General features: G+C 42.3%; 1 protein-coding gene across 12 annotated transcripts in view; it reads right to left on the bottom strand.

Annotated features, from left to right (window-relative positions):
* Positions 1-24,275, bottom strand: part of LOC102190935 (natural resistance-associated macrophage protein 2-like) — a 32,123-nt gene extending 7,848 nt beyond the window's left edge. The window contains exons 1-17 of one of the 12 annotated variants that reach the window (XM_018047772.1): positions 24,163-24,275; positions 19,781-19,864; positions 17,795-17,946; positions 16,976-17,095; positions 16,424-16,543; positions 14,877-14,983; positions 10,440-10,510; positions 10,265-10,332; positions 9,050-9,205; positions 8,231-8,389; positions 7,472-7,558; positions 6,446-6,565; positions 6,145-6,294; positions 5,534-5,607; positions 4,513-4,666; positions 2,502-2,557; positions 534-1,101 (exon numbers count right to left, since the gene is read on the bottom strand). In XM_018047772.1, the coding sequence (XP_017903261.1) occupies positions 1,095-1,101; positions 2,502-2,557; positions 4,513-4,666; positions 5,534-5,607; positions 6,145-6,294; positions 6,446-6,565; positions 7,472-7,558; positions 8,231-8,389; positions 9,050-9,205; positions 10,265-10,332; positions 10,440-10,510; positions 14,877-14,983; positions 16,424-16,543; positions 16,976-17,095; positions 17,795-17,946; positions 19,781-19,853 (1,674 nt within the window). In that variant the 5' untranslated portion in view covers positions 19,854-19,864; positions 24,163-24,275 and the 3' untranslated portion in view covers positions 534-1,094. Of the gene's footprint in view, positions 1-526; positions 1,102-2,090; positions 2,558-4,512; positions 4,667-4,920; positions 4,965-5,533; positions 5,608-6,144; positions 6,295-6,445; positions 6,566-7,471; positions 7,559-8,230; positions 8,390-9,049; positions 9,206-10,264; positions 10,333-10,439; positions 10,511-14,876; positions 14,984-16,423; positions 16,544-16,975; positions 17,096-17,794; positions 17,947-19,780; positions 19,865-24,147 lie in introns of those variants that run through there. The other 11 variants (XM_018047771.1, XM_018047775.1, XM_018047770.1 and 8 more) reach the window with 11 other exon arrangements.

Here is a 26,622-nt window from a genome sequence, read left to right as displayed (position 1 = left end):
AGATAATCTCATGGTCTCAGGCTCCACAAGCGAAAATGTCAGAAGTGGCTGAAGAGCAGCAGCTCCATGCTGAAAGGACCCATTTCCTCTGACTCCAGAGCTCCACCATCTGGTCTCAAAGTTTTCCCCTCTGAGGGAATGGCTGAAGAGAGGTAGCCCAGTGCAACCCTGCAGAGAGAACTTGGCAACCAGTGACACCAAAGCACTCGCTGAGAGGGAGTGGGCTTTCCAACGCTTACATCCAGAGCTCCTGAGATTGCCTTGCAAGTCGTCTTGGGCATGCTTCAGAAAAACATGACGATTCTGGTAGAAAGTGTTTTTTAGGAATAAAACAGATGGCTCCTTTTCTTTTTCTCCTCACTCCAATGTCTCTTGAGAACATCAGTTCATAAATGCTGCCATCTTTTTCTATCACTACCCTCCTAGGGGAGGAAGGGGGAGGTTTCCCAACTCTAGTGTTCAAGAAGAAATACCATCAGGAGAACTCTGTGCTAATATGAGAACTATTAAAATCAGGACTCCAGAGAAAATTCTGATAAACTCTTTAATCTCTGCAGAAAATTGTTCAAGTGATTTTCTAACAGATTAGTTACCATCACCTACAAGTGAGTTTTACCATCTGTCCATATATCATCTTTTTTATGCTTTCTTGTCCCTTTTAACTGCCACTGAGAAATTTAAAGTGAAAATAAATTAAAAGAATCTTGAACCTGATAGGGGTAGATTATCTCATGATTTTATATTAATATGGATCAAGCCACCCTAGTTGAGATTTAATCTTTTATAATTAAAAATTTATTATTTTATAATTAAAATAATCCAGAGGACTGCTGCTGCCAGTACCCCAGTCCCTGCAGTGAGCCACTGCTGACCCACGCCTCTAGAGGAGACCCTCCAACACTAGTAGATTTCAACACTAAGCTTGCACAATGGCTTTGAAACCAAGAGTAGTAGATTTTGAGGGATCCTGAAACAAACTCTTTACAACAATCAAAGTTGTAGTCACGCTGGAGTATGGAGGGAGAGCAACGTGGAACAATCGCTTCTCGTATCCTTCAATGGCACTGACACCTCCGTCCATCAGAGAGATAGGTTCATAAACTTGTTGAAAAATGAGAACAGGTTTAAGGTTTTCTAAGTGGAAGAACATTCCAGTGTGACACTTTTCAAATATATTGTTCGCATTTCTAAGTTCATTGCCCATATGTAGCAGTCAAAAATCTTTGCTAACCTTTTATGCAATAAACACTTTACTGAGCACTTAATATATCTCAGGCACTACTTAATTAAATTAAATTGAAAATAAAATCAGATTTTATTATAATTTAAATAAATTAAATTTAATTTAAAATAAAATTGAAATTAAAAGACACTTGCTCCTTGGAAGAAAAGCTATGACAAACCTAGACAGCATATTAAAAAGTAGAGACATTACTTTGCCAACAAAGGTCCATATAGTCAAAGCTAGGGTTTTTCCAGTAGTTATTATAGATGTGAGACCATGAAGAGAACCGAGCACTGAAGGATTGATGCTTTTGAACTGTGGTGTTGGAGAAGACTCTTGAGAGTCCCTTGGACTGCAAAGAAATCACTCAATCCTAAAGGAAATCAACCCTCAATATTTATTGGAAGGACTGATGCTGAAGCTGAAACTCCAATATTTTGGCCACCTGGTGCGAAGAGCTGACTCATTGGAAAAGAACTTGATGCTGGGAAAGATTGAAGGCAGGAGGAGAAGGGATGAGATGATTGGATGGCATCACCACCTCAATGGACATGAGCTTGAGTAAGCTCCAGGAGTTGGTGATGGACAAGGAAACCTGGCATGCTGCAGTCCATGGGGTCGCGAAGAGTTGGACACAACTGAGCAACTGAACTGAACTGAACTAAGACACTACTTTAGGTTGTGGGAGTATAGCTATGAACAACACAAACTGCTTTCCCTTGATTCTACTAAAGGAGATAAGACATTAAACAGATGTAAAGAAAAAACAATTATTCCAAGGGTATGCATAAGGAAAGTATTTCTCAGCCTTTTAAATGCACTGTCATTTGATAAACTAAACTTGCACACATATTCTGTACTTTGTATTATAAAAAATTTATTGAATTATCTAAATATGTTTTTTAACATATAGTCAGTCTTTCTCACAATCTTACATAGAGGATTATGCCTCAAAAAGATAAAAGAAGCTGGCCCTTGGGCAGCAAAAGAGTTCAGTGTTGCTTGAGAGAAGCAGATGTCAAGTTGTCAAGGATCCTACCTAATCCAGTTCCCAGGTTAGAGTTCAGAAAGAAAAATAATGCCATCTTTCAAACATATGCAACAAAGTCTTTTCCAACAAACAGTTGAGTCTTAAATGCAGTCTGTGCAACACATACGTCTGGCTATGTTCACACAGTAAACCACAGCAACACTGTCTGATGGTACCTGCAGACAGTGTTTACTTAGTGCAGCCATGGATAGCATCTTCGGTCAGCAGGACTTCAGAGATGCTTACCGTGTGTGTCCAGAGTCCAGGAAGGACATGCCCAGTGCAATGAAACATTGCCAACCCTGAAAGAGAAAACACAGTCATCATTCACCAAAGTCTGTGGAGAGCCCTTACCCCCTGCACCGCCCACATTCCGCTGCTCAGATGCAAACTTCTTTGTTGTGCTACTTTCAATACTCAGTTCCCTTTGTTCCTACTGCTTCGTGTGTGCTTTTGTCTGTTTGGGAGAGTTCCAAGAATACCACCTTCTTTCAGGCTTATCACATTCCTTACACTATGGGGAATGACTGACTAATAAAATCACGATAGTCTCCTGATTAAACAGTAGTACTTCACTCTAGAATGAGTGCTCGGCCTTAAAAGTAGGTCTTCAACAATTTCTATAGTGTCAGGCTGACTGAGAACAATTCAGCACACCTGCATGAAGGAAAGATCCCCTTAACTTCTACAGCATTTCCTTTGGGCGGGTATGTGTGTGTGTGTCTGTCTGTCTGTCTGTCTGGGACTTTGAAGTGAAAGCTCGAAATCATAACAACTATACCACCAGGGAATGCCTTGCTGCAAATTTTTAAAACAATTTCTGTCAAGACCATACTCAGTTACTTCGGTTTCCTTGGAGTAAGTCCCTATATTACAGGCTTATCATAATCTTAGTGTGCCCATGGTTCACTCAGGAGGAAAAAAGAAGGGATATATCTACTTAAGTCATAATTTTTCAATATTTACTAAAATGTTTTCCCAATCAACTACCTACCCTGTGGCAGATACTGGCACAGGAACTACTGCTGCTAAGTCGCTTCAGTCGTGTCCGACTCTGTGCGACCCCACAGAAGGCAGCCCACCAGGCTCCGCCATCCCTGGGATTCTCCAGGTAAGAACACTGGAGTGGGTTGCCATTTCCTTCTCCAATGCATGAAAGTGAAAAGCGAAAGGGAAGTCGCTCAGTCATGTCCGACTCTTACCGAACCCATGGACTGCAGCCCACCAGGCTCCCCCATCCCTGGGATTCTCCAGGCAAGAACACTGGAGTGGGTTGCCATTTCCTTCTCCAGGGCATGAAAGTGAAAAGTGAAAGTGAAATCGTTCAGTTGTGTCCGACTCTTACCGAACCCATGGACTGCAGCCCACCAGGCTCCTCCGTCCATGGGATTTTCCAGGCAAGAGTACTGGAGTGGGGTGCCATTGCCTTCTCCAGGCATGGGAACTAGGTCAGTGTTAGAAAGATGAGCAGGGGGTTTCCACCCTCCAGCCTTGCCATTCTCTGTAGCAGATACATTATAAATTCTGCTGTCCCTAATCCTGAATCCTGTGTTTTTCAGAGAAACCTGTGTAGAACAGGGAGGTGGATGTGTTGTAGCTATCACTGCTTTTCACTGATATAAGTAACATTATAGATCTGGAAAATAGAGAAAGAATATATCCATAATCCCACCATCCTAAGGCATCTCCTCTTACCATTTTTACATAATTTACTCTAGACTTTTGATAATTTTTTGATTATGTAGGTATACATAATTCTGCATTCCTTTTTTACAGAGCTATGTTTTATAACCATCATTTTTAATAATTCTAGAATAATTCAAAGAGAGAATATCTCTATTTACTAATTTCAACATTGGACAGCTATTAAGTAGTAGAGCTGGGCAGGGCTGTGAATACACATGTGCTGCCCTCCAAAGATCTGAAATCACACGACACAGCTCCCTTCTCCAACCCCATCTTTTACCACTCTCTACTTTCTACATGGCTGATCTTCTTTGAGTTTTTCAAACATACTACACTCTTTCATTAGGAAGTATTAGGAATGGAAATCAGATGGAATGACAGAAAAATGACACCACTTAGGAACCAAGGGAGAACTTATGGCTAAAAATATTCTTTAGTCACAGTCGGTTTAACGATTTCATGTAAATTGTGTCAATAACCTAAAGATAGATAGCTATGTGCTCTTCTGGGTCCTTTCTCTTCTGAGTGTTAGCCCCCCTTGACCACCCCTGCCCCTTCCAACTGGACTTACCAAGTAAAACACAAAGCTCAGATAAGCTATGCTGACCACTGCAGCCACCACGTACAATACCACATGCCCTACATCCTGGACATAAACCACGACAAAGTACATGTTGATGGAACAGATGATGAGGACCACGATACCGCCCACGATCCTCAAGCCTCTGTGAAAAGAATCAGCACAGTTATCGGTGGAACAGTCCACCCTGTCCACAGATGGAAAAAGACACTGTATCTCCTTAGGCAGGAGTAAGCAGCATTTCAAAATAAACTTAAAAGTAGATCTTATGTCCCAGATTAGGTTAAAAGGGTCAAAGTTACCCAGTGTTAGGGAGAAAGAAAGGCTTCCCTTGTGGTTCAGTCAGCTAAGAATCTTCCTGCAGTGCAGGAGACCTGGGCTTGATCCCCGGGTCACGAAGATCCCATGGAGAAGGGAATGGCTACCCACTCCAGTATTCTTGCCTGGAGAAGAACCCCATGGTCACAAACTACAATGGGTCACAAAGAATCAGACACGACTGAGTGGCACACACACACACACACACACACACACACAGAAAGAGGAAAAATAACACTATCAAATAATCCCTATTATTTAATTCCCTAAAAATGGAACAAGCCCTAAAACTGCAAAAAGTCTTGAGTCCCTAGAGATGAAACAAGTCATTTCAAATACGCATGTCCTTTAAAGATGTATAGAAAAGGTATTAGAACAAAAAATGTCCTTTCCCTCCTTTGTTACATACACAATCTCTATCTCCATTTTTTTTTAGCTTTTTAAAAATTGAAGTCAAGTTGATATACAATGTTGTGCTTATTTGGTTTTAATTTTTGGCCATTCTCTGTGGTACGTGAGACCTTAGTTTCAGGGAAGTCCCCAGTAGTCTATTCTAAGTCATAGATTGAAGGGGCAGCTCTAGCAATCACTTCTTAAAGCATATAGCTCCCCTATAACTGATTTTCTGACTGGCCTGTTTGATGAAGATACCCTTCCCCCCGACATCTTTGGGAACTAAAAGAAACACACTCACAGTCCATTGGCAAATTCGCTCATCACTGGTTGCAAGCTCGTATATGTTAGGATGGGTATGAGAGCAAAGGGAAGCTAGAAAAGAGAAAACGAAGCTCAGACAAGGCTATGGAGGGTTCCTGTAAAACCCCAGAGAGCAGCACTCTTAGCAAAACAGAACCACAGACCCTGCCTCACCTACTCTGTGAGAAATTATTCCTGTCATCACAACATGCTGCAGGGTTATGTGGAAATCTGTAACATGAACCTAGCATCAATTATGCTCATAGTGTCTTAACAGAATTAGTATCTGCCGAATTTTCTTAACCGCTATAAAACCAAGGAGTGTCTTATACATTATTTAATGTTTGCTTGGATTAACAAACAATAACATTGTGTTCTTTGCGTAATTACAGCTTATCATTCCCATTCAACAGGCTTAGAAAAAAAAAACAAGTCATTTCTAAAAGCCTTTGAGATGCCAGAGATTTCATATGCATTCACCATAGACCAAGACTGTGCCTCTTTCTTCCTCTGAATTTTCCCCACACCCACACTAGGCTTGGTACCTAAGGGCAATGCAGAATGCCTCCTGACTCAACGGGATGTGAGTTTCCCCAGCTCCCTTCTCACTTGTAAGCTCTGAAGAACATTCAGGATGTCATTCAACCCTGTTAGATGCTCCACGTCTTGGAAGACGGCCACAAGCAGAGCGGGGATGATGGCAATAGAGCGGGTAAGAATCACTCGGGCAAAGCGTGACCACTTTAGGTTCAGGAATCCCTGGAAGAAAACACAGGAGGATGAATGTCTGGAAGAGGAAACAGAAAAAGGTCTGGGGAGGTTTGGGAAGACCTTAGAGGCACAGAACTAAGAAGGGACAAAAGGGCAATGTCCTCTTCCTCTCGTCTATCCCAGTCACAGCAGCACGTACCTCCATGACAAACTGGCCGGAATAGGTTCCTGTCATGGTGGAGCTCTGCCCCGCAGCCAGGATCCCCACCGCCCAGATGTAGAGAGCGGCAGGCCCGAAGTAACACCCCAGCACAACACCCTGGAGAGGCAAGGGAGAAAGGTCACCTGAGACAACACCACAAACATATCCTTGATGTCACTTCCCATTCCTGGCTACACACCCACCTCTACCAAGCAATGTGCTGGCACTGTCCCAGGAGCTAGACTCGGGTCCTGACCTCATTCTAGAGGCTTTCAACCTACATTCTGCTGGATGGGCCCCCATTCCTCCTCAGCCCAGTCCCTTCTCTTCTCTAGGCTCCTAAAGCCTTTATCCTCAGCTCATGTGTTAACTATTAAAAAAACGTCTACAACACATTTCCCAAATTATATTCCTTAATACAGTATTCTGGAAGATGGTGATAGAAATGGAGAGAAAACACAAATGAATTCTGGAGATGCTACATACTATTTATTCTACTCTTGGAGGTTCACAATGTAACTGGCATAAAAGGGACAGAGAGGCCCCAGTAAAGACCACTTTTCCTTGGACTTTCCTGGTAGTCCAGTGGTTCAGACGTCATGCTCCGAATGCAGGGGGCATGGCATGATCCCTGGTCAGGGAACTAGATCCCACATGCCACACAGCATGGCCTAAATAAATAAATAAAGTCTCCAGGCACACGGCTGAGGGGTTGGGGAGGAGAACAAATATGAAAACAAAAGACCACTTTACTAAGAACACTTTCTTTGATGCCAGTTAACGCCTATAACATAAAATGCTATCAACACAAGTTTAAGAATCATGGATACAATTCATTTTTTCAGCTGATCTTATATTTCCCTCCATAATCCAAAAGGCTTGTCTGGCATGGGACCTCTGAATAACAACACTCAACAATCCAGAGAAGATACGCTGAGCTCTCAAGTGAACCCTCAGAAAAGACCAGATACTATGCTAAGAATCTTGATTCGGGGCAAAGATCAGAAATCTGAACAGGTTTACCCCTTTGTAGATGTCCACAGCCAGTGTTGAGTTATCGTCTGGGAAAAGGTGAGTATGGGGACTGCTGCTGTTTTTACAGACCGCAACCTGGAACCAAAGTAGTTTAGGAATGACTTTAAGTTTTGAGGTCAGGACTCAGATTAAGAAGACCTCTCCTACAGCTCACACACAGGTCATCTGAGAGACAGATGCCGAAGGCAAGAAACTGGACATGGGTTCTGATGAGAGCAGAGACTGGCCGCAAACATGAGAGGACACCCAGAAGAGGGAGCCCTTAGTCAAAGCAGAGACGGGCGTCAGAGGTCCTATGACAGGAAACAAAGGAGTCATCCAAACCAGACTGGCAATCAGGAGTCAAGAGGACAGAGAGTTCAAAGTGACGAAACAGCCTGTCTAGCCACAGATTCTGTTTTCTGTGTGTTGATTCCTCCCAACCTGTCATCACCAGTAGGACTGGCAGGCAGCCAGTTGGTAAACAGGAAGGGGAAGGGGATGAGAAGGAGCCAACAGACGTGAAGCCACTAACAGCAAGAGGCAACCTCTGTCCGAGGAAAACTCCCTTCCCAGTCAAAAGCTGGGAAGGATGGGCTGAGCTGCACCACAGCCCTACAGTGTAAACCACGACTGGAGCAATGATTTAGTGGGCAGCACTGAGATCTATTTCCCCTGAGCTCTAAGTCACTGTCATGTTTTTCTGGCCCAATCAGCTTTTCTCTTTATCCTCGCATTCACTACTACCCAGGTCCCTGGCTTACTTACCACCTGCTCATTGGTTTTCTCAAAAAATGCTTCGGCAAACACCGAGATGACACACGTGTTGATGATAAAGGAAACAAAGAGAGCGATGCAGGAATCAATGAAGAAGTACTTATTGGCTTCTCGAACTTCCTGCCTTTTGGCTCGGTCTATATGTCTGGACTAGAGAGGTAACAGCAACAGTCATTTTTTTAAAACTGCTGGAACAAGTTACTTGCAATATTCCATGAGTATGGAGTCCACTGAAAGTCCTCAATGGCAAACAACTGATCACATGAAATGTGTGAGATTCCGCTTATATCCTGGTTCACTGAGTAAGAAGTCATGACCCTGTGATGATATCACACACCCCCAAATTGGAAAAAGTGACCAAGTGACTTCTGAGACCTCAGTTACTGTGGCTGGAAGAACCGCTGACCTAAAAAAACCTGATTTCAGACCTAAGCGGGAGACAACCTTCATGACAAAAGTCTCTGAAATCTCCCAGCTAATGATTTGTGTTGGACTGACTGGTAAAAGCCAGGTTGGACTTTTTTTCCCTGACCACTAGGAGGCCATTCAGGCTTCTGAGATTTAAAGTTGGGAAACATGGTCCACCTTCAGCATTTTTAGGAGGGACTTTAGTCTCTTCTCTATGAGGTCTGTTATCTCTGGTCACCTTTGTGGTAAAAACAGAATCCAACTGTGTGGAGGCCAACTGTGGAAAAACACCATGCTCCTTCAGAGCTCTAACAGTCGTAAACTAAGTGTGTGTCCCTGGCAATTAAAGGAAAAGGTCCCATGAACTATGCAGGCCACTGAGATAAGAATGGTTTTGCTCACCTTGACTAAGGCAGAATGCAGGTATATGTTGTGTGGCATGACGATGGCGCCCACAATGGCCACAGCCTGCATGATCTGTGGGGTATGACAGTCTGAACAGGATGGCAGGAACATGCCTTTGAGGACCTGGGTCTGGCTGGGTTTCACTGTAACATACTACACACAAACAGAACAGCTATTAGCCTTTATTGGAGCATGAGACTAGGGAGTAACAGTACTAGAGACACTACATCTTTACTCCTTCATCCCCTTCATCAACAACTACACAGGAAACGAGGAACACAGAACCACCCAAAAAAACCCAAGCAGCACAGTTCAGAGGATTTAGGACTAGAGTGTCCAGACATTTCGTATTGTATTTTATAGAAACAAAATAGATGTGTACAGAATGCAATTAATATTCTAAAGCAATAAAACAGCTGCTAAGGGCCTTATTGATATTAGTGCCACAATAACTCCTGTGAGACACACCTAGAATAGTCAATTCTTGATTACCCACACTAACCATGCTTCTGTGCTCACCATGTATATAAAAATCACTTATGCTTGCCACTAGCATCTGCTGAGACTCACTCAAAAACTCTTCTCATACACACTTTTTTCCTGGTTCAGCATTTCCCTTGGAAGCCTTAGACCAAGGTATATCATCTCCTCAGAGCAGATATATTGTTAAAAGCTTATTAGCTAGGGCAATAAAGAGAAGTCAGTTTATAATGACTGGACATAGAAAGGTGCTGGGTTTCACTTCACTACATATAATGGTAGAGTTAGTTTTAACCCAGTGGAGTGTTGGGGCTGGGGCACAAACCAGGAAATAGGCCCTGTATCCCCTATAGTTCATTGCTACAATACAGAGATACTCCAAGCTGCAATTACTGTCAACCAGGATGAGCAAAAACAAAATCTGTATAGGTAACAGCCAAGAATAACCCCGCAACCCCTTTCCTAACCCTCTCCAAGGCTGCTCAGTTATTGGGATGGCCAACCAGGGAGATTAGTTTCCAAAGTTCCAGAAATTCTAATCAACTGAACTAAGAGTCTCTGCAGGCCTTCCCTGGACACTAGTCTTTGCTACAATTCATTCCTTTAAAATTGGCATAAGGTTGAATTTGGCTTTTTGTTAAAAGCTACTTTCTCTTATAATAAAAGAACAAAAATCTTGTTTTAAAAAGCTAATTAAAAAAATTAAGTTAATGAATAGCCTGTAATACTCACCTCATAGCCAAATGTGAGGGCCATAACAGTGAAGATAAAACCAAAAAATGCTTCTAGCTTTCGCAAACCTGAAGGGGAAAATGTAGCAGTGAGTCCACAGAAGGCAGATTTCCCCGTAAATCACATGATGGAAAGCAGCTCCTCTGACCGACCCCTCCATTCCCATGCTCCTTACCATAGCTGTCCAAAAAGAGAAATGCAAGTGTATCTGCAATGGTGATGAGAACTCCACCCCATAGTGGAATCCTAGGTCAGAGATGAAAAACAGAGATTTAAGGGAAGAAAAGAAACATTGAGAATGACCCTTTTCCCAACAGTTCTCCAGACATCTGACACTTGCAGGAGCAAGGACTTGGGAAAATGGACCCATGGTAAGCAGGCCAGGCCCCGGGTAGTTCAGGATCACAGCACTAAATGAAACCATGTGTTGTTGCTGTTCAGTCATCGTGTTCAACTCTTTGAGATCCCATGGACTGCAGCACGCCAGGCTTCCCTGTGCCTCACCATCTCATCTCCCAGAGTTTGCCCAAGTTCATGCCTATTGAATCAGTGATGCCATCCAACCATCTCGTCCTCTGTCGCCCTCTTCTCCTTCTGCCATAACTCTTTCCCAGCATCAGGGTCTTTTACCAATGAGTCTAGCTATTCGCATCAGGTGGCCAAAGTATTAGAGGTCAGCCTCACCATCAGTCTTTCCAATGAGTCTTCAGGGTTGATTTCCTTAAGATTGACTGGTTTGATCTCCTTGCTGTCTAAGGGACTCAAGAGTCTTCTCCAGCACCATAGTTCAAAAGCAGCAATTCTTTGGCGCTCAGCCTTTTTGGTCCAGCTCTCATATCCGTACATGACTACTGGAAAGACCATAGCCTTGACTATAAGGACCTCTGTCACTAATGTCTTTCTTTTTTAACACACTGTCTAGGTTTGTCAAAATGAAACAATACATTCATTCAAACTTTGTCTAGTATTTCAGACATTCAGGACACAAAACTGAAAAGCACTGGTCTTATCTCTCAATGACCTCACTCGGGAAAAACTGACATACAAATTAATTATAATACACACTGCCACATACTGGATAACACAGGTATGTATTACCCAACATGAGAACATGAAAGATATAGAGCCTACATCTGCCAGGAGAAAGGAAGGTAGTTTCAGAAAGGTTCTACAGAAAAAAAAAATACTTGAGTGAATCTTGGAAACTGAAAATGACTTGTGTTTTTCTTTTTATGTTGTTGCTTAGTCTCTAAGTCATGTGCAACTCTTTTTCAATTCCATGGACTGTAGTCTGCCAGGCTCCTCTATCCACAGGATATCCCAAGCAAGAATACTGGAGTGGGGTGCAGTTTCCTTCGGCAGGAAACCTTCCCAATCAAGGGATCAGACTTGTACCTACTGCTTCACAGGTAGATTCTTTACCACTAAGCCACCTGGGAAGGACTTTTGTTTTGATACTTGTTTTGAAATCTCACAAAACATTGATTACTTTCTAAAAGAAAAACCCAGGGGCGGGATGAACATGGCAGCGCGTCGGGGCCAGGGGTCCCCAGTTGTGCTCTCAGGGCTCACCATTGCAGCTGGGAATGCTCGTTTCGTGGGCTCCTGGGTCCCAGTCGATTGGCATCCAGCGAGCAGAGCGCAGGGCTGTGGACCACAGTAGGTCATCCAGAGGACCCAAGACATGGTGGTTACTAATAGACCTCCCACAGTACTTCTTCATTCCACGCGGACTCCTTCAAGGGCAGTGAGCATCGCAGCTTCCCTTGAACTTCGTCTGGATTGAATGACAACAGGCTCAACTTTTCATTCACTTGTATGACTATGAGCAGTTTGACCAAGTTGAAGAAGATGACTCGTTTGTAGTCTTCCTCATCAGCTCATTCCATCTACTGGCTTTAAAATCATTTAGTACAGAGCTCACCGTCTAGGTGTTCATCCAGTGTTTTGTTTGCTCATCATGCAGGATCATTTTAAAAGGAAAAGTATGTGTGTATGAGTTAGAGCTCTGATCCCAAGAGTCCATGTAGAAGCTTCCCCTGAGAAATGTATCGTTTTTGCACCAATGCTACTGAAATGTGTGAATGTGGTATACTACGCATCCCAATAAGTGTCAACAGCTTCACAGGCTGCTTATTTGAAACGCCCAGTACTCATGACATTCCATTCATCTGAGGACTAAATATAGCCAACGTAGGCTGTGTTTGCCAAATAGACTTTGAAGTATTCTTCACACAGTCCTTCATCGACGCCAGTTTTCAGATCGAAGAAACCCTTGCTCCATGAAGTTTGTGAACACGTATACTCATGTTTTGCTTGAGATTTTAAAGTCATTCTTCAGTTTTGCTGGAGGAATGGTTCTGTATATGCCCCGTGGATCCCCAAATCCACTGATGTTCATGTGTCTTGGGGCTTCCCAGGTGGTAAAGAACATGCAGAACATACCCATGCAGGAGACATGGGAGGTATGGATTCGATCCCTGGGGCAGGAAGATCTCCTGAGGGAGAGCATGGTAACCCACTCCAGTATCCTTGCCTAGAGAATCTCATGGAGAGAGGAGCCTGGTGGGGCCTAGTCCATATGATCCCAAAGAGTCGGACATGATGTAAGTGACTTCGCACAGCACATGATTCATTGTCATAGCTAATATAATGGAGGTGACATAAAAAGAAGCACCAGTGGGCGAAAGTCAATATCCATCACTTTTAAACTTTGGAATGTATTGTGATATTTTATATCCATGTTTGTATGACTTGATAGTTGGAGAATCGATGCATATGAAGGCCTGGTTGTGTTATATGTATGTTGAGGGAAGATATATTTTTATGTGGTTTGACATATGGGTCCCATTTCATTTGTAGACATATGCATACTCATCACTTATCATCATTTTTTTTGAAAAGACCATTGTTTGGAAAGGTTGTTGTCTAACCATGAAAGATGCTTGAATTCTTGGGCTCCTTAGAGGAAGAATTCAACCCGGGGCCAGTGATGAGGCTTGATCAGTCAGAGCTTTTGTGTCCCAATGTTTTATTAAAGTATAAAAGAGAGAAAGCTTCTGACATAGACATCAGAAGGGGGCAGAAAGAGTGCCCCCTACTCATCTTTGGCTGGATGTTATCTAGCTACTAGCAGTCTACTCATTAGAGAAAGGAATGGCAGCAGACCCCTCACCCACAAGATATATGGAGATGACCGTGGCACCAGGTGAGTCATCCTGGGCCATAAAATGATTGATATGAGCAAATGGATAGCTTCATTCACATAGATCAGGAGAACCATGTATGAGTAAAGCATATTGGTTTGTCAAGTCAGTTCTGAGCCTTTAGGCAGAACCTACTTGAAGATACAGTCTAGGGTAAATACATAGTACATTCACATAGCTTAAGGCAAACCTTTCCATGAGAAAAATGCCCTTGGTCAGCTCAAAGTATGAGAAAAGTGAAGTTCAGGCGGAACCAGGTGTCATTATAGCAACACAGAATTGTAAGAGAAAACCTCTTTTTAAATTTGTATCAAGAAGGGGAAAAAAGAAAACAGCTTGTTTCCTCCTGCCTCGGAAGTGACAGATAACAACTGTCTGACACTTGCACCCCATTTCCTCCCTTTAGAGACCCCTGGCCTTCCTGGCTGTTACCCTCTCAGTTTCATTCATTGAGTGTTTTCTGCCTTGGGAAACATTGGGCATAGAAGTATGTGTTTATTTAGGGGTATTTCATCGAATTTCATTTAAATGCATATGTGAATTAGAAAGTTTGACATGCTGTTGCTTTGTATACCGATTGGGAAATGTGAGCCTCCAAGCTTAATTTAGTTTTTCATGTTCATTTTTCTTTTTAAGGGTACAAAGAAAAATAATATGACTGTTAAGATCAGCTTTCATATTTTTTGCCAAATATGAATTGGGATCACATCGATCAGAGATGAGTCTGTGCATGAAAGCCCTAATAACTAATGCTAATTGACTTCACTACCATGGGATGTTTTCTTTTTTTTTTTTTTTTTTTTTTTTCCATGGGATGTTTTCATATCTATTGAGGATTTAGTTCATGTATTTCGATTTTAACTTTCTGTCTTACAGCCTTGCTTGTAGATCAAAGCTATTTGAAAGTGTCATCTGGTTTTCAATGGCTTGTGAGGTTATTCATGAGTGGTTTATAAAACCGAATGGATTGTACGTAGCCATACTTTGTTGTCATTCTATGAATTTGAAGAATGTCTGAAGAATGTCTGCAGTTATGCCTTAAAGATTCATACAATTGATGTCCAATATTTATCTCAATAGACTTGCTTTCAATTTGTAGTTTCCTATGCGTATGTCTTTCTTTATGGATTTGGGTAGAACTTGTATTGGAACACTGAAAAATCTGTGATATCAGCTGTGCTGACCTTCTTTCTGGTGGTCATCATTAAGATTTTCACGCTCACTGTCACCTTGTGCAATGCTATGGATCCTAGTGGAAACAGGTGCTGTTCATCCTAATTTTGTGAAGATTGAACTCATCGTAGAAAGTGGAATTTGTTGAAATATTTATGGTATAAATAAATCTTGTCTATATAATTAAAAAAATAAAAAATAAAAAAAAAGAAAAGAAAAGAAAAACCCCTCACCTTCCTGCAGACAGGAGATTGATGGCAATAGCTGAGCCAATAACTTCTTGCATATCTACACCAATGATAGCCAGCTCCACCATCAGCCACAGAAGGATTCGTGGAACCTAAACACCACACAGCAGAAAGATATGGTTCTAATTAATCATTTCTAAGAACTTCCCCCATAGTTTAGAATTCACATTTTGGCAATGATCCATAAAGAGTCCTTTATTAAACCTTAGGTCTAGAGATGAAGGACCAGAACTCAGCTTTGGCCCCTTGATGGAGGTAGAGGGCCAGGTTGCTCTTTGTGGCAGAGCCTGTGAGTCAGGGTCAGGGCAGCAGCTGATGCCAATTTCTTCTCCTTCTGTTTCACTTGACAGAAAAATGGAATTTCCATTCATTATTTCCGCTTAATTTTTTTTGCCTAAAAACAATCCTAAAATTCTTAGGGGGAAATGAGGATGCTAAAACGGTCAAAATATTGTTCAGGAGAGAACAGAAATACTATAGAAAAAAGTCTATCCCGACCATGGCTGAAGAGACAAAACAAACATGAAAAGGCTGGAGTCATCCTTAGTGTAATAATGCACAAGCAAGTCATAAAGACAGGCATGCTAAAGGGACTCAGGGCAAAGTGGTGGAACTGGGTGTCCAATAACAAAACCTGGAAGATAATCTCATCAAATAATTAATTAAACAGAAATTTAGTAGGGCCAGCTCACTGAGGCAGGGGGCAGTGGGGGGACCACTTCCATGTACCTACTACTGAAAAAATAGTCACAAAAAAACAACAGCTGAGATACATGAAGAAAGAGAAGCTAAACAAACTATAAATTACCAAGGTGTTGTTTTTTTTTTTGAGATGCATATAAAAACAAACAAAAGGCAGGTAAAGATACTCTCTCACAGCCAGAAAAGGAGATTAAACTAAGAAAAAACTGGAGGTAGATACTTATCTAAAGATCAAGTCAGTTTAAAGCTATCTTCCAGACCCTGCGTCTATCCATTCCTGACTTAAGCAAGAACAAGAAAGACCTAAATATCCAGAAAGAAATTATGGAGGACAGTGTAAACTCCAGGGTCAAGGTAAAATGAAAAAGCATCATTAACAAATTCAAAGATCCTGCCAAAAATGCCCTAGTAAAAGAAAAAAACTCACTTCAGATTGACAGCAAAGACAAACAAAAAAGAAAATATGAATAATGCAAAGTAATGGAGTAACATGGATGAATGAAGAAAAAGCTTTAGGGAATACCCCCACCCCTGTGTGGACTGGGCCCTGCTTGGTGCCAAAAGGCATAGTAAAAGGTAAGTGTTTACTCACACAGAAACGTCTAAGGAAACTTTCTGGTAAATGTGAGTCTCATGCTAGATTTTGAAGGAGTGCAGAAACATGGTTTAGCAGCAAGAGAAGCTACAGAGTTCCCTTGGGACTGCCAGTCCTCAGGGACACAGATCCCCTCTTCCTCCACTATTTCTGTATGGGGGCAGGGGGAGGCAGGGGGACAGCACAGGTTGCCAGACACACAGTTACCTATGAGTAACAGACAAACGCTGCTCACCCTAGGATACTGACGGTAACACACTTCAGCAAGATGAAGCCCGGTGACCACTCCCAGCCTAGCTGCAAGCGTTTGGAGCAGGACCCCAACAATGGTGGCCAGCAGAAGAACCCACAGCAGCTAGAGAAGAACAAAGTCCCACCATTATACTCTCGAGATAACTGGACGTTTTGGTTTGGTTGTTTGGCAACGGGGATGGGAAACAGTGCACTCAGGAAAGCGCCCCGTTCAGGGACCCAGTGGCCTGAGTTCTCTATCACATTCTGCACAGAACTTGCTAGCTCACCTTGCACCTTTCCGAGTCTTAGTTTTTCCCATTTGCTGTTTCACTTTTGTTCAGGGAAACTACCTGGGTAAAATAAAATTTAAAACCAACTACATGACAAAATAAAATTTTAAAACAGATGGAAAAGTACTTTTCACCGAAGTGTCAGAGCCAATGAAGAATCAGCATGTAGCCACCAAGGCTGATATCCAGCAGGCAGAGCAGAGGAAAAGGCTGTGGTGCGCTGCGTGTCTTTCAAAAGGAAAGGGGGAGGACTCTATGTTCACCTTAAATCCAGCCAGTGCTCCAGACTGCAAATCACACTCAATGTTTCCTGGATCCACAACGCTCATAAGAAGTCCTGGTCCTGTGAAGACCCAGAGTTTACGAAAGCTAAAACAAGAGTACTGTACGAGAGAGGAAAACAAAGCAAAATGATTATCACCTTCGGGGAGAATGGATTCACACGCATATGTACAGCTGACTCCCTTTGCTGCCACCTGAAACTATCACGACATTGTTAATTGACTATAGTCCAATACAGAATAAAAAGTTAAAAAAAAAAATAATAAAGTGTCTCTTGGAGAAAAAAAATTATCACCTCCAAACTGCTGATCTAATTTATTATTTTATCACATAAAAAGCAACAATATCAGTTTCATAAACAAAGGATTTCTGAAGTTGGACATAGGTGTGTCCAAGTTTAACTGCCATCTTATCCACTGCTTATCAATAAGCTGGTCCACTCTCTGTCCAAATAAGAGTCCAACCCTTCTCTTACTTGCCCTTTCCAACAGCCTTTCATTCTAAAACCCCAGCAAGAATATCAGTACTATGCAAATGGGACAAAAGGCACCGTAAAAAAGGGAACCTGAAATTCATTGTTTCGGGATCAAAAAATACTCACTAGTACAACTTGGCAACTGTTTTTCAAGGACCTTAGTTTCCTTAACAGTTTCTGTTTACTCTTACTACAAAAATTCAGTCTTCAGAGATTGCCTGCCAGAACTGACTCTGAGGTTGTTGATTTTGAGTTGTCCAGCAGACTTTGAATTCATAGGTTTTCCCTAGACAATAATGTTTTCCTCCAAGGACCTGTCACTAACCTTCTCCTCAGGAACAGCGTGATTCTCATCCAGGTAGGTGGTGAAGGGCTCCTCTGAGACGCCCCCGGAGGACTGAGGAACTGAGGAATTACTGTAGTCAGGGTTGATGGCACCAAGACTGGCAGAGTCCCCATGGTCTCCAAAAGCATCTTCTGAATTAACAGATTTGAGACGAAATGAGTTAAAATTAACAAAATACTCTAATATTAATAATCATCTTAGAAATACTGAAATTAAATCTTTTAATACCTAAACACCTAAGACTGACCTGACTCTATCTCAATTTACTTTATTTTTATTGTTAATAAATTAAGTTTTGAATAGGCAATACATTGGTTATGGTGATAAAGCTCCCTCTCAGCCCTCTTCTCTGGTCACTCAGCTCTACATCAGTTTTCGACATTAATCTCACAAATGGTTTCCCCTTACTTTCACACTTCTATTATCATTTGCCAATTTTTAGAATCATTTCATTTTCTTCTAAAATCACTGATGTCTAGGGCTCAATATATAACATCCCCAAACTAGCCTCATTGATCAACTAAAATCTTAACTTTTAGAAGGAAATAGTCAGGCTAATGCGACAATCCCCTCTCCAACCTTCATCCATTATTTGGTAGGATTTACTCAAAGGATCATCCTTGGACATTATATTTCCATCAGACTTCCCCCAGAATTGGTAACTTGGAAAATCCTGCCACATTTCGGGCTAAAATCTGAAGCTGCAAGGAAACCACCAAACAGGAACCCTTTGCCATTTGACTAAGACCTGCAGTGAAGAGCTTGGGGAGGAGGGCAGTCTCACCCTCGTGACAGGAGGGCTCATTGCAGACTAATCATCAGTGTTTCCCTTCCTCCTGCATTTTGCTGCTAACTTTAAATGCAGGGAGACAGAGGGTCTGGGAGAAAAGGGCTAACCAACAAGAAAGTTAGGAAACTCAGTGTGTGTAGCCATCAAATGGTTATTTTTAACCACAAAGCTCTAATCTCAGGGTTACCAAGATACCTTTGCAGTTTTCTTTCTGTAGGGAACTGACCCACTTTATCTTAAGTGTTACTGAACTGAGGAGGAAGTTTACAGAAAAGGAATGGAAATTCTAAAGGAGAAATTTAGAATCAAGAACGATTAGGCAAAGCACAGTCTCATTAAATACTCTATAAGGAGCTAGTTCAGAATTTTCCTGCTGCATTCTCATCTGAAGCAGCCTAACCACCCTAGAGGTTTTTATGCCAGGCTGCAACTTAGACTGCCTTTACAAGTACTCAAAGTGTTAGTCGCTCAGTCGTGTCCGACTTTCTGTGACCCCATGGACTATAGCCTGCCAGACTCCTCTGCCCATGGAATTCTCCAAGCAAGAATACTGGAGTGGGCTGCATTTCCTTCTCCAGGGGATCTTCCCAACCCAGGGATCAAACCCAGGTCTCCCATACTGCAGGCAGATTCTTTACCATCTGAGCCAGCAGGGAAGCCCTAGGTAAGCACTACTGCTGTAAGAAATCAGACCTGAAGCTAATCTCAGTTCATCTCAGAACTGGACATAAGTTATGAAGCAGGTCTCTGTGGTTATAAATCCACTTCATTTACAGCCTAAGGCACCAGGTGGTGACCCCTGAATGGAGCAGGTCTCCATGATATTGTTGGCTGGGGGACAATGGTGCTTTAGTCCGACTCTTGCAACCCCATGGACTGTAGCCCGCCAGGCTCCTCTGTCCATGGATTTCCCAGGCAAGAATACTAGCGTGGGTTGCCATTTCCTTCTCCAGGGCATCTTCCTAACCCAGGAATTGAACCTGGGTCTTCTGCATTGCAGGTGGTCTCCTGCACTGCAGGCGGATTCTTTACCAACTGAGCCACAGGAAAGTCCTGGGGGAAATGCAGACAATTTTTGATGGAACAGAGGACAAGAAGGACAATATGGTAAACTGTTACCGGCTTAAGCCTAATTCCAAATAAAAATGAGTCAATAGCACAAAGCAATCAATTACCATCTGCAACAGGTATCTGAACAGAAGGTGCAGGACCCAATACTATGGAGGATACCTGAGTGTCTGAATTCATAGAATAGGATTCTGGAAAGGAGAGAAGAGAGGGAGAGGAATTAGCAAGAACAAATAAAAACAAGTTCAAAACAAGCATTCTGTGCCTCTGTATGACTGAACCCTTACTATATGAAATGAATAACTGTTCTACTGAATTAGATAACCTTGAAAATAATCGTAGTTTTCAGAATATGATTAAGAGATGTTTAATAGAAAAAAATGTAAAAATTTTAATCATGCTTTCGGTGGCAAGAATTCAAAACCAAACTGAAGTAAAAAGTATTTCTGGGAAGTGGGTTTTAATCAGCCTCCACAGAGAGGCCTGCAGGCAATCACTCAATCTCTGCCTTTGCCTCCAGATTAATCCAAATATTTAAAAGACTGACTTCCCCTCATTTTGATGGGTTTTTAGGGATAGAATCTATAACTCTTATCTACAACTCAAGTGAACTCAAGTTTCAATTTTCTCAGAAGCCAGTGGTGAGGGTAGGGGTGTGGCGGGGTATCTTCTGGAATGTAAAACATAGCACCTCATGCTAATTTAGAAAACATAGGAACTCCCTTGCCAAAAAATAAATTAATTAAATAAATAAAATAGAAGTATCCAGAAGTGTTAAGGGCAGTTATTTTTAAAAGAACATTATTATTAATATTGTTATTATCAAAAGTTTCTCATTTCTGACCTACTCACGAGGAATCAATTCAATTATTACAGATTATTTTTATTGTGATGACTGATATCCTGTTTCAGAAGGCACAGAAGTCTTCAATACAATTGAGGAAAATTCCTATTCATGACAGGCCTTGAAAGTTTATCTTTAAAAAGTAAACAATTGAGACAGTAGTGTGCTTTTTCTCCAAGTACAAAGTGTGAAAAGGTGCCTGTAAAATAATTTTAAACAAAAGTATCTCAAGACAAAATTTTTAATAAATTAAAATTTAAATAAATTTTTACTATTAGTATTCTAAATGATTAGTCTCATAATTACTTACAGAGTTAATAAAACACAATAAGTCTGATCTTTTCTGTGAAATCTCTGTCCAAGAGAGAAAATGGATTCTAGATTCCAACTTCTTTTTTTTTGCTGGATCTTAGTTCCCAAAACAAGGATGGAGCCCCAGCCTGACAGTGAAAGCACCAAATCTTAATCACTAGGCCAACAGGGAACTCCCTAGACTCCAACTTTCTCATCAGAACATTGAGTCAGATTTCACCAAATTATATGCAAGTCCATTATTTGTTTTTATACCTTATTCAAGATTCCACACTGTATTTAACTGCCTTGAGCAGCTTCAGCTTCATGCAACAAATCTTAGCAAACAGTCTTTTCATTTTTATTCTATTACAAATATTTTCTAATTTTCCTTGCAAGGCTTCTCAGGTATACCCATCATTTAAAAGTGGACATTTAATTTCCAAATACATGGGATTTTGTTTGAAGTATCTTTAATATTAATTTTTAATTTTGATACTAATTTCTCATTTAAATGCTTTTTTCTCTGCAATCACTTCCTCTGTTTTTTTCAGTCTAACTTTATTGAGACTTTCAAAGGCTAAGTTGAAGATTTCTCTTGGTAAATGTCACATTGCATTTGAAAATATGTGGGTTATTTGCAACTATCTTTCAATATTGATTTCTAACATGATTCCACAGTGATAAAAGAACAGACTCTGTATGATTTTAATATCTTTAGATCATGAAATTTTTGCACATTGTTTTATGTTCCTGGATATGTTCCAGTGCCTCCTAGTTTACAGTCTATGGGAGCTTGAGTAGAATTTGTATCCTACTGTTGTGTGAAAATTACATAAATCTTAATTATCTTAAATTGCTTTTACAGTACTTTTCAGGTCTACTGTATCTTTCTACTTTTCTGTATATTCATTCTATTCACTTGGGAGACTTTGATATTGAAACTCCAGCTAAAAATCTTTAGTAAAAAAAAATAATTGAATTTACACCATATGTACTTCAGTCAAATCAGGCCAGCATATTATGCACTAAATGATGTTCTTTTTTGTAAACTCAAAGTTCCTCATCTTGCAATTAGGTCCCAATTCTGCTACCTATATAAACAGCAGCTTTTTGGAAGGAGAGAACCTCAAGACAGAAGTCTTTCATTAGAGCCTTCCAAGTAGTAGCAAGAGAACCTGAGAGAAACTTTTAAGCTCACATAAACAGCATAAGTCTGTCAGCAGACATTTCTGTTTATATATACAATAAGGAAATGGGGGAAAAGACATCTTTGATTTCACAGCACCCACCCAAGCTCTTAGCATTAAAAGTCAAATATTAGAAAAGATGCTGCTTTGTAAATACCAGTGTGTAACCTCATCACTTCACTGAGTCAAAACTGAACCAAGGACTTCCCTGGTGGTCCAGTGGTTTGAAGAGTCCACTTTCCAACACAGAGGATGCAGGTTTGATTCCCGGTTGGGGAACTAAGATCCCACATGCAGAGAGGCAACTACTGAGCAAGCACCACAGAGAGATGCGAGGACATCACAGCTGAGACTCGATGCACTCAAATAAATAATAAACAAAATAAGTAAATGTTTAAAAAGGAAAAAATTAACCAAAGTTGCTTAGTATCTCTGTGTACATTCCAAAGGATCACTGCTGATTTTCTAACAGTAGAGTAAGATTTATGTACAGCTTCCCCATTCACTAACAAGAAGTACAGCCAGGCTGCCCCAAAATTCTCCACCCAAGTCCCACAGCCATCCTGGAAACAGGAGGAACCAAGTATGCTGCAATCATGGTCTTTGGGGCATTGACTTCAGAAAAAAAAACCTGGCCTAGGCCAAGACTATAAATGAAATAGTATCCACTAAAAAACTAAACAGTCAAAGAAGTTTTTATTTACCCAACAAGGCTATCATGGACAGTACTGCATAGCTGGAGTTTTCCATGTAGTCTTAGTTAATGATAAAATAAACTCAGCAGAAAGTCTGTTGTCACAGGTAATCATACTATACCCTCAGGTAATGAATGACAAGGATGAAAAACAGGCTTAAGGGTTCACGGGTAACACGTTCAGGGGATCAGAATTCCTTTACTGTGGAACCTTTTAGGGAAAAAGAAGGCACTTACAGGTAATAACAACAAAAACTCCTACATGCTAGGAAATGTTCTGAGCACTTTATGTGTATTAATTCAATATTCACCATCAGCTCTTTAAGACTGATATTATCGATCCCCATTTTAACTATGTGGAAACAAAGCAACAAAGAGGCTAAGAATCTTGCTCAAAGGTTTACAGAGCCAAGACTAGTTGGGGTTCAGATTCCACGGGAATCAAGGGAGGAAACACAAGGTCCCCCTAGTTGCAGCAATATTCACTAGAACTATGGCCAGCAAAAATTTCTGGAAACCTGTCTCCTCTTGCCTCGCATTCCATAGAATTTTTGCTTTTGATTTTCACTTTAAAGAGGTGTCACATTCCCTTAACTTCATAACACTCCTTGAGAAAGCAGTGGACGGTATGAGAATATCTTTACACACAGGAAAACTCAAGTCCAGGTTACTCAACTTCTCCTTCAATGATGCTCTTTGAAATAGCCTGATATATGAAGAGAACTGGGGGAAACCAATTGAAAACAAAACAAACAAAAACAGAACATCCAAAAGTAAACATAGCTGTAACAGCAGGAACCTATGAAACCGAACAGATGTCGAGCAGCCAGCCACCCTTCTCACACACGGAGTGCGACAACGCCGCTACAAAAGTTCCAGAGCCTGGAGGCTGCACAAACAGCCCTAAAACCGATCTACACACCAGGACTCTGCGGTCTGTCCAGGCCCTTCACACGAAGAGGCGCTTCTTGGATGTCGCCTGTAGTAAAATGAATTCTTTCGCTGAAGCGCGGCGGCGGGAGGCCCAGGGAGCGGACGGGGCATCAGGGCTCCGAAGATAAGGAGGCCGAGGGGACCTTGCCCCGCGTCCGTCGGCCTCTCCCGCGGCGTGAAGCGGGGTCGGCAGACCTTCGACCACGGGTCCCGGGACCGCGGCAGGTCCGCCCAGGGGTTCAGCCATTTTCTCTTGAGGTCTCTTTAGGCCGCGGCGGGGAAGGGACGAGGCCCCTGCGACCTCCGGCGTTCGCTTCCCGCTCCCCCTCCCGGGGCCCTCCTCTCGCTCTTCCTTTGAAGAATGCGGCTCCGTCTGGAACCCGCGTCCAGGCCCTCCCGGCCTGCGCCCCGCACGCCAAATACGGCCCCGGCGCCCGCTCCCAGGCTGGCCCTCGAGCCGCCCGGAGCCCGGGAAAGCGGGGCGCCCGCGTGACCTCTGACCTGGCCCGCTCCCCACCTTACCGGCTCCGCAATCACCTGATAATCAGTCCCCGCTCCGGCGGCTCCATATCCCTGGAGCCAGCGCCACGCCAGCCTACCCCCTACACGCCCTGCGGCTGACCCACAGGGTCGCAGCCGCACGTTCCTTTGGGTTGGATTCTTCATATGCGCCGTGGGGCATATATGCCACGCGCGTGCCAGGCTGACTACGGATCCCGAGTCTCCGCCCACTGCAGGCTGACTGGGGGCGGGGCCACGGAGGTCTAGGCGGGAGCTGTCTGCGGCTGAGCTAGTGCTGGAGCTCGTCCCAACCACGCTGTGTTGTGGAGTCTCCCACCCCGCTAGCAACCTGCGGACGAGTACGTTTCCTGCTGTAGTCCGCCGTGGCCTCGTTAGGCCCTGGAAGACAAGATCATTGCTTCTGAGACACGGCTCTATGAGAGTTCCAGCTCCACCCCGCAAAATATAGCCACCTTCCGCCCCCAGAGCCACATCATAGTATCTACTGCCCCACCAAGAGCACCCCACAGCTGGGAGGAACCGCGAAGCATCAGCTAGCGCAGCCAGTTCGACTGCATCAGATGCCCTACTCCCAAGTCTCGGCATTGAATTGCTTTCCTCTCTCCTACTCAGCTGCCTCGCTTCTTCTCCCAAACTTTATTTTCCACCTACCCAAAAGCAGTCCCGCTCCATTCCCAGTTTCAATCGCACATCCCAGAGTCTTCTCTGAAGATGACCAGGCTAGTGGTGCTTCAGAAAGGAGAAAATAGTTTGACTAACCACCCTAATTTTCTACAATGTCCTTTACAGCTGCCAGAAACAGTCTTAGACCCCTCTCTCTCCCGGCCCCCACATCGCCCCCATAACCGCTTTCCTTAAAGGTAACCAAGCTTATCTAACCAAGTCATTGACCTAGAGAAGAAAAGCATAAAACCTTCCAACATCTTTCTTCGTGTAAAAACTGCTAGGAGAAATTTTTATTAGTTGATAAAGGAGTCCAAGAGAAGAGGAAAGGAGGGTAAACTGCAAAAAGCAAAATCAAAATAAAGTACAAAGTACGAGCAAATTCAGGGACCTAAAAAAACTGGGCTGAGCATCATCAATTATCTGATACAGGCGGGTTTCCATAGAGAATTTCTAGAGAGAAAAGAAAATGCACAAATTAATTCTGAGAATCTCTCTGCAACACATACGGGGATTTTCAGAAAGGCTTAATGAAGTCCCTCCAGAACAGAACCTTTCCTTTGGGAACTTCTACTGCAACTAGAAAATAAAATGGCTGGAGCCTCCTTGTCGTGTTCCGGGTCTGCTCTGGTGGGTAGAGTCCCTGGGCTATTATATGCCTTTTGCTGGCTACTTACTTAGCTCACAGTGTGGGGCTGCCTCCTCCTTACTCTGCTTCTTCATTGTGCAGGCTGGGTCTGACTTTCTCCACTGCTGCTCCTGTTTCTTGCCTCTATATATGCAGAGGAATGCACCTTCTCTTGGTTAGACAATGCCTCTTATGCTTCTCTGGGCAACGCATTGTTAAAGATACCAGAGGAAATTTCAAGAAGCAAATAACACTCTTAGAAGTATAATCAAATCTCATCTTTGACCTGCCCTAAAAAGAAAAACTTCATATATCTGCCACTTCTGGATACTAATGAACAATTAATTGCATCTGAAAACTTTTATTCTAAGATTTCATCTCTGTCTTGTTTCTCAGGAGCTAGAGTCACAGAACAGCATAGCATCACAAGACAAAGATGTCTTTATTCCAGGACTAGAAGTCATCCCATTACAGTTTGACCTATCTCTTTTCTCCTTGTTCTACAGCAGACAAGTTTCCTAAAGCAAACCTGCCTTAGACTGGGCTGGGCTCAATGTACCTGCCTTCATGAGAAAATAGAAGGAAAAAAGAAGAAATACGAAAGCACCCAAGAACGAACGTGTTTAAGGGAAAGGCCCTGTTTTAGTTTAGGACTCCCAAAATAGGAATGCATTTTACAAGGAGAATCTACCATAGCACCCCTGTCACACTTACTCAGGAATTGCTCCCAACATACACACTCCAGACTTGCCTACGGGGTCCCTGCTATTCACTTAGAGTAACTGACAACATTAATGGAATTCTTATTATGTATCAAACACCATATGTAAAATGTAATAAGTATGAATTAATCCTCACAATAAATTTGTGAGGCAAGAACTGTGATCTTAATTTTGTATATTAGGAACCTAGGTCTGAGGGAGATTAAGTACTTTGCCTAAAGACCCACAAGTTAGTGATAGAGCCAGACTTTGAATAAAGATTTGTTAGATCTAAGAGCCAGCACCTCACTACCATACCATAATGCCTCCATCTAAAACAATTTCCTTCCATTCAAATCTCCAGCTTGGAAATGATCCTCTTTTATAAAATCCTATTCATGTAAAGACTTCCCCAGTGGCTCAGATGGTAAAGCATCTGCCTATGACGTGGGAGACCTGGGTTCAATCCCCGGGTTGGGAAGA

This window comes from Capra hircus, chromosome 5 (assembly GCF_001704415.2).
Source record: "Capra hircus breed San Clemente chromosome 5, ASM170441v1, whole genome shotgun sequence".
NCBI lineage: Eukaryota > Metazoa > Chordata > Mammalia > Artiodactyla > Bovidae > Capra > Capra hircus.
Note: the sequence above shows the minus strand (reverse complement) of the source record. Positions and strands in the feature narration are given on the sequence as shown.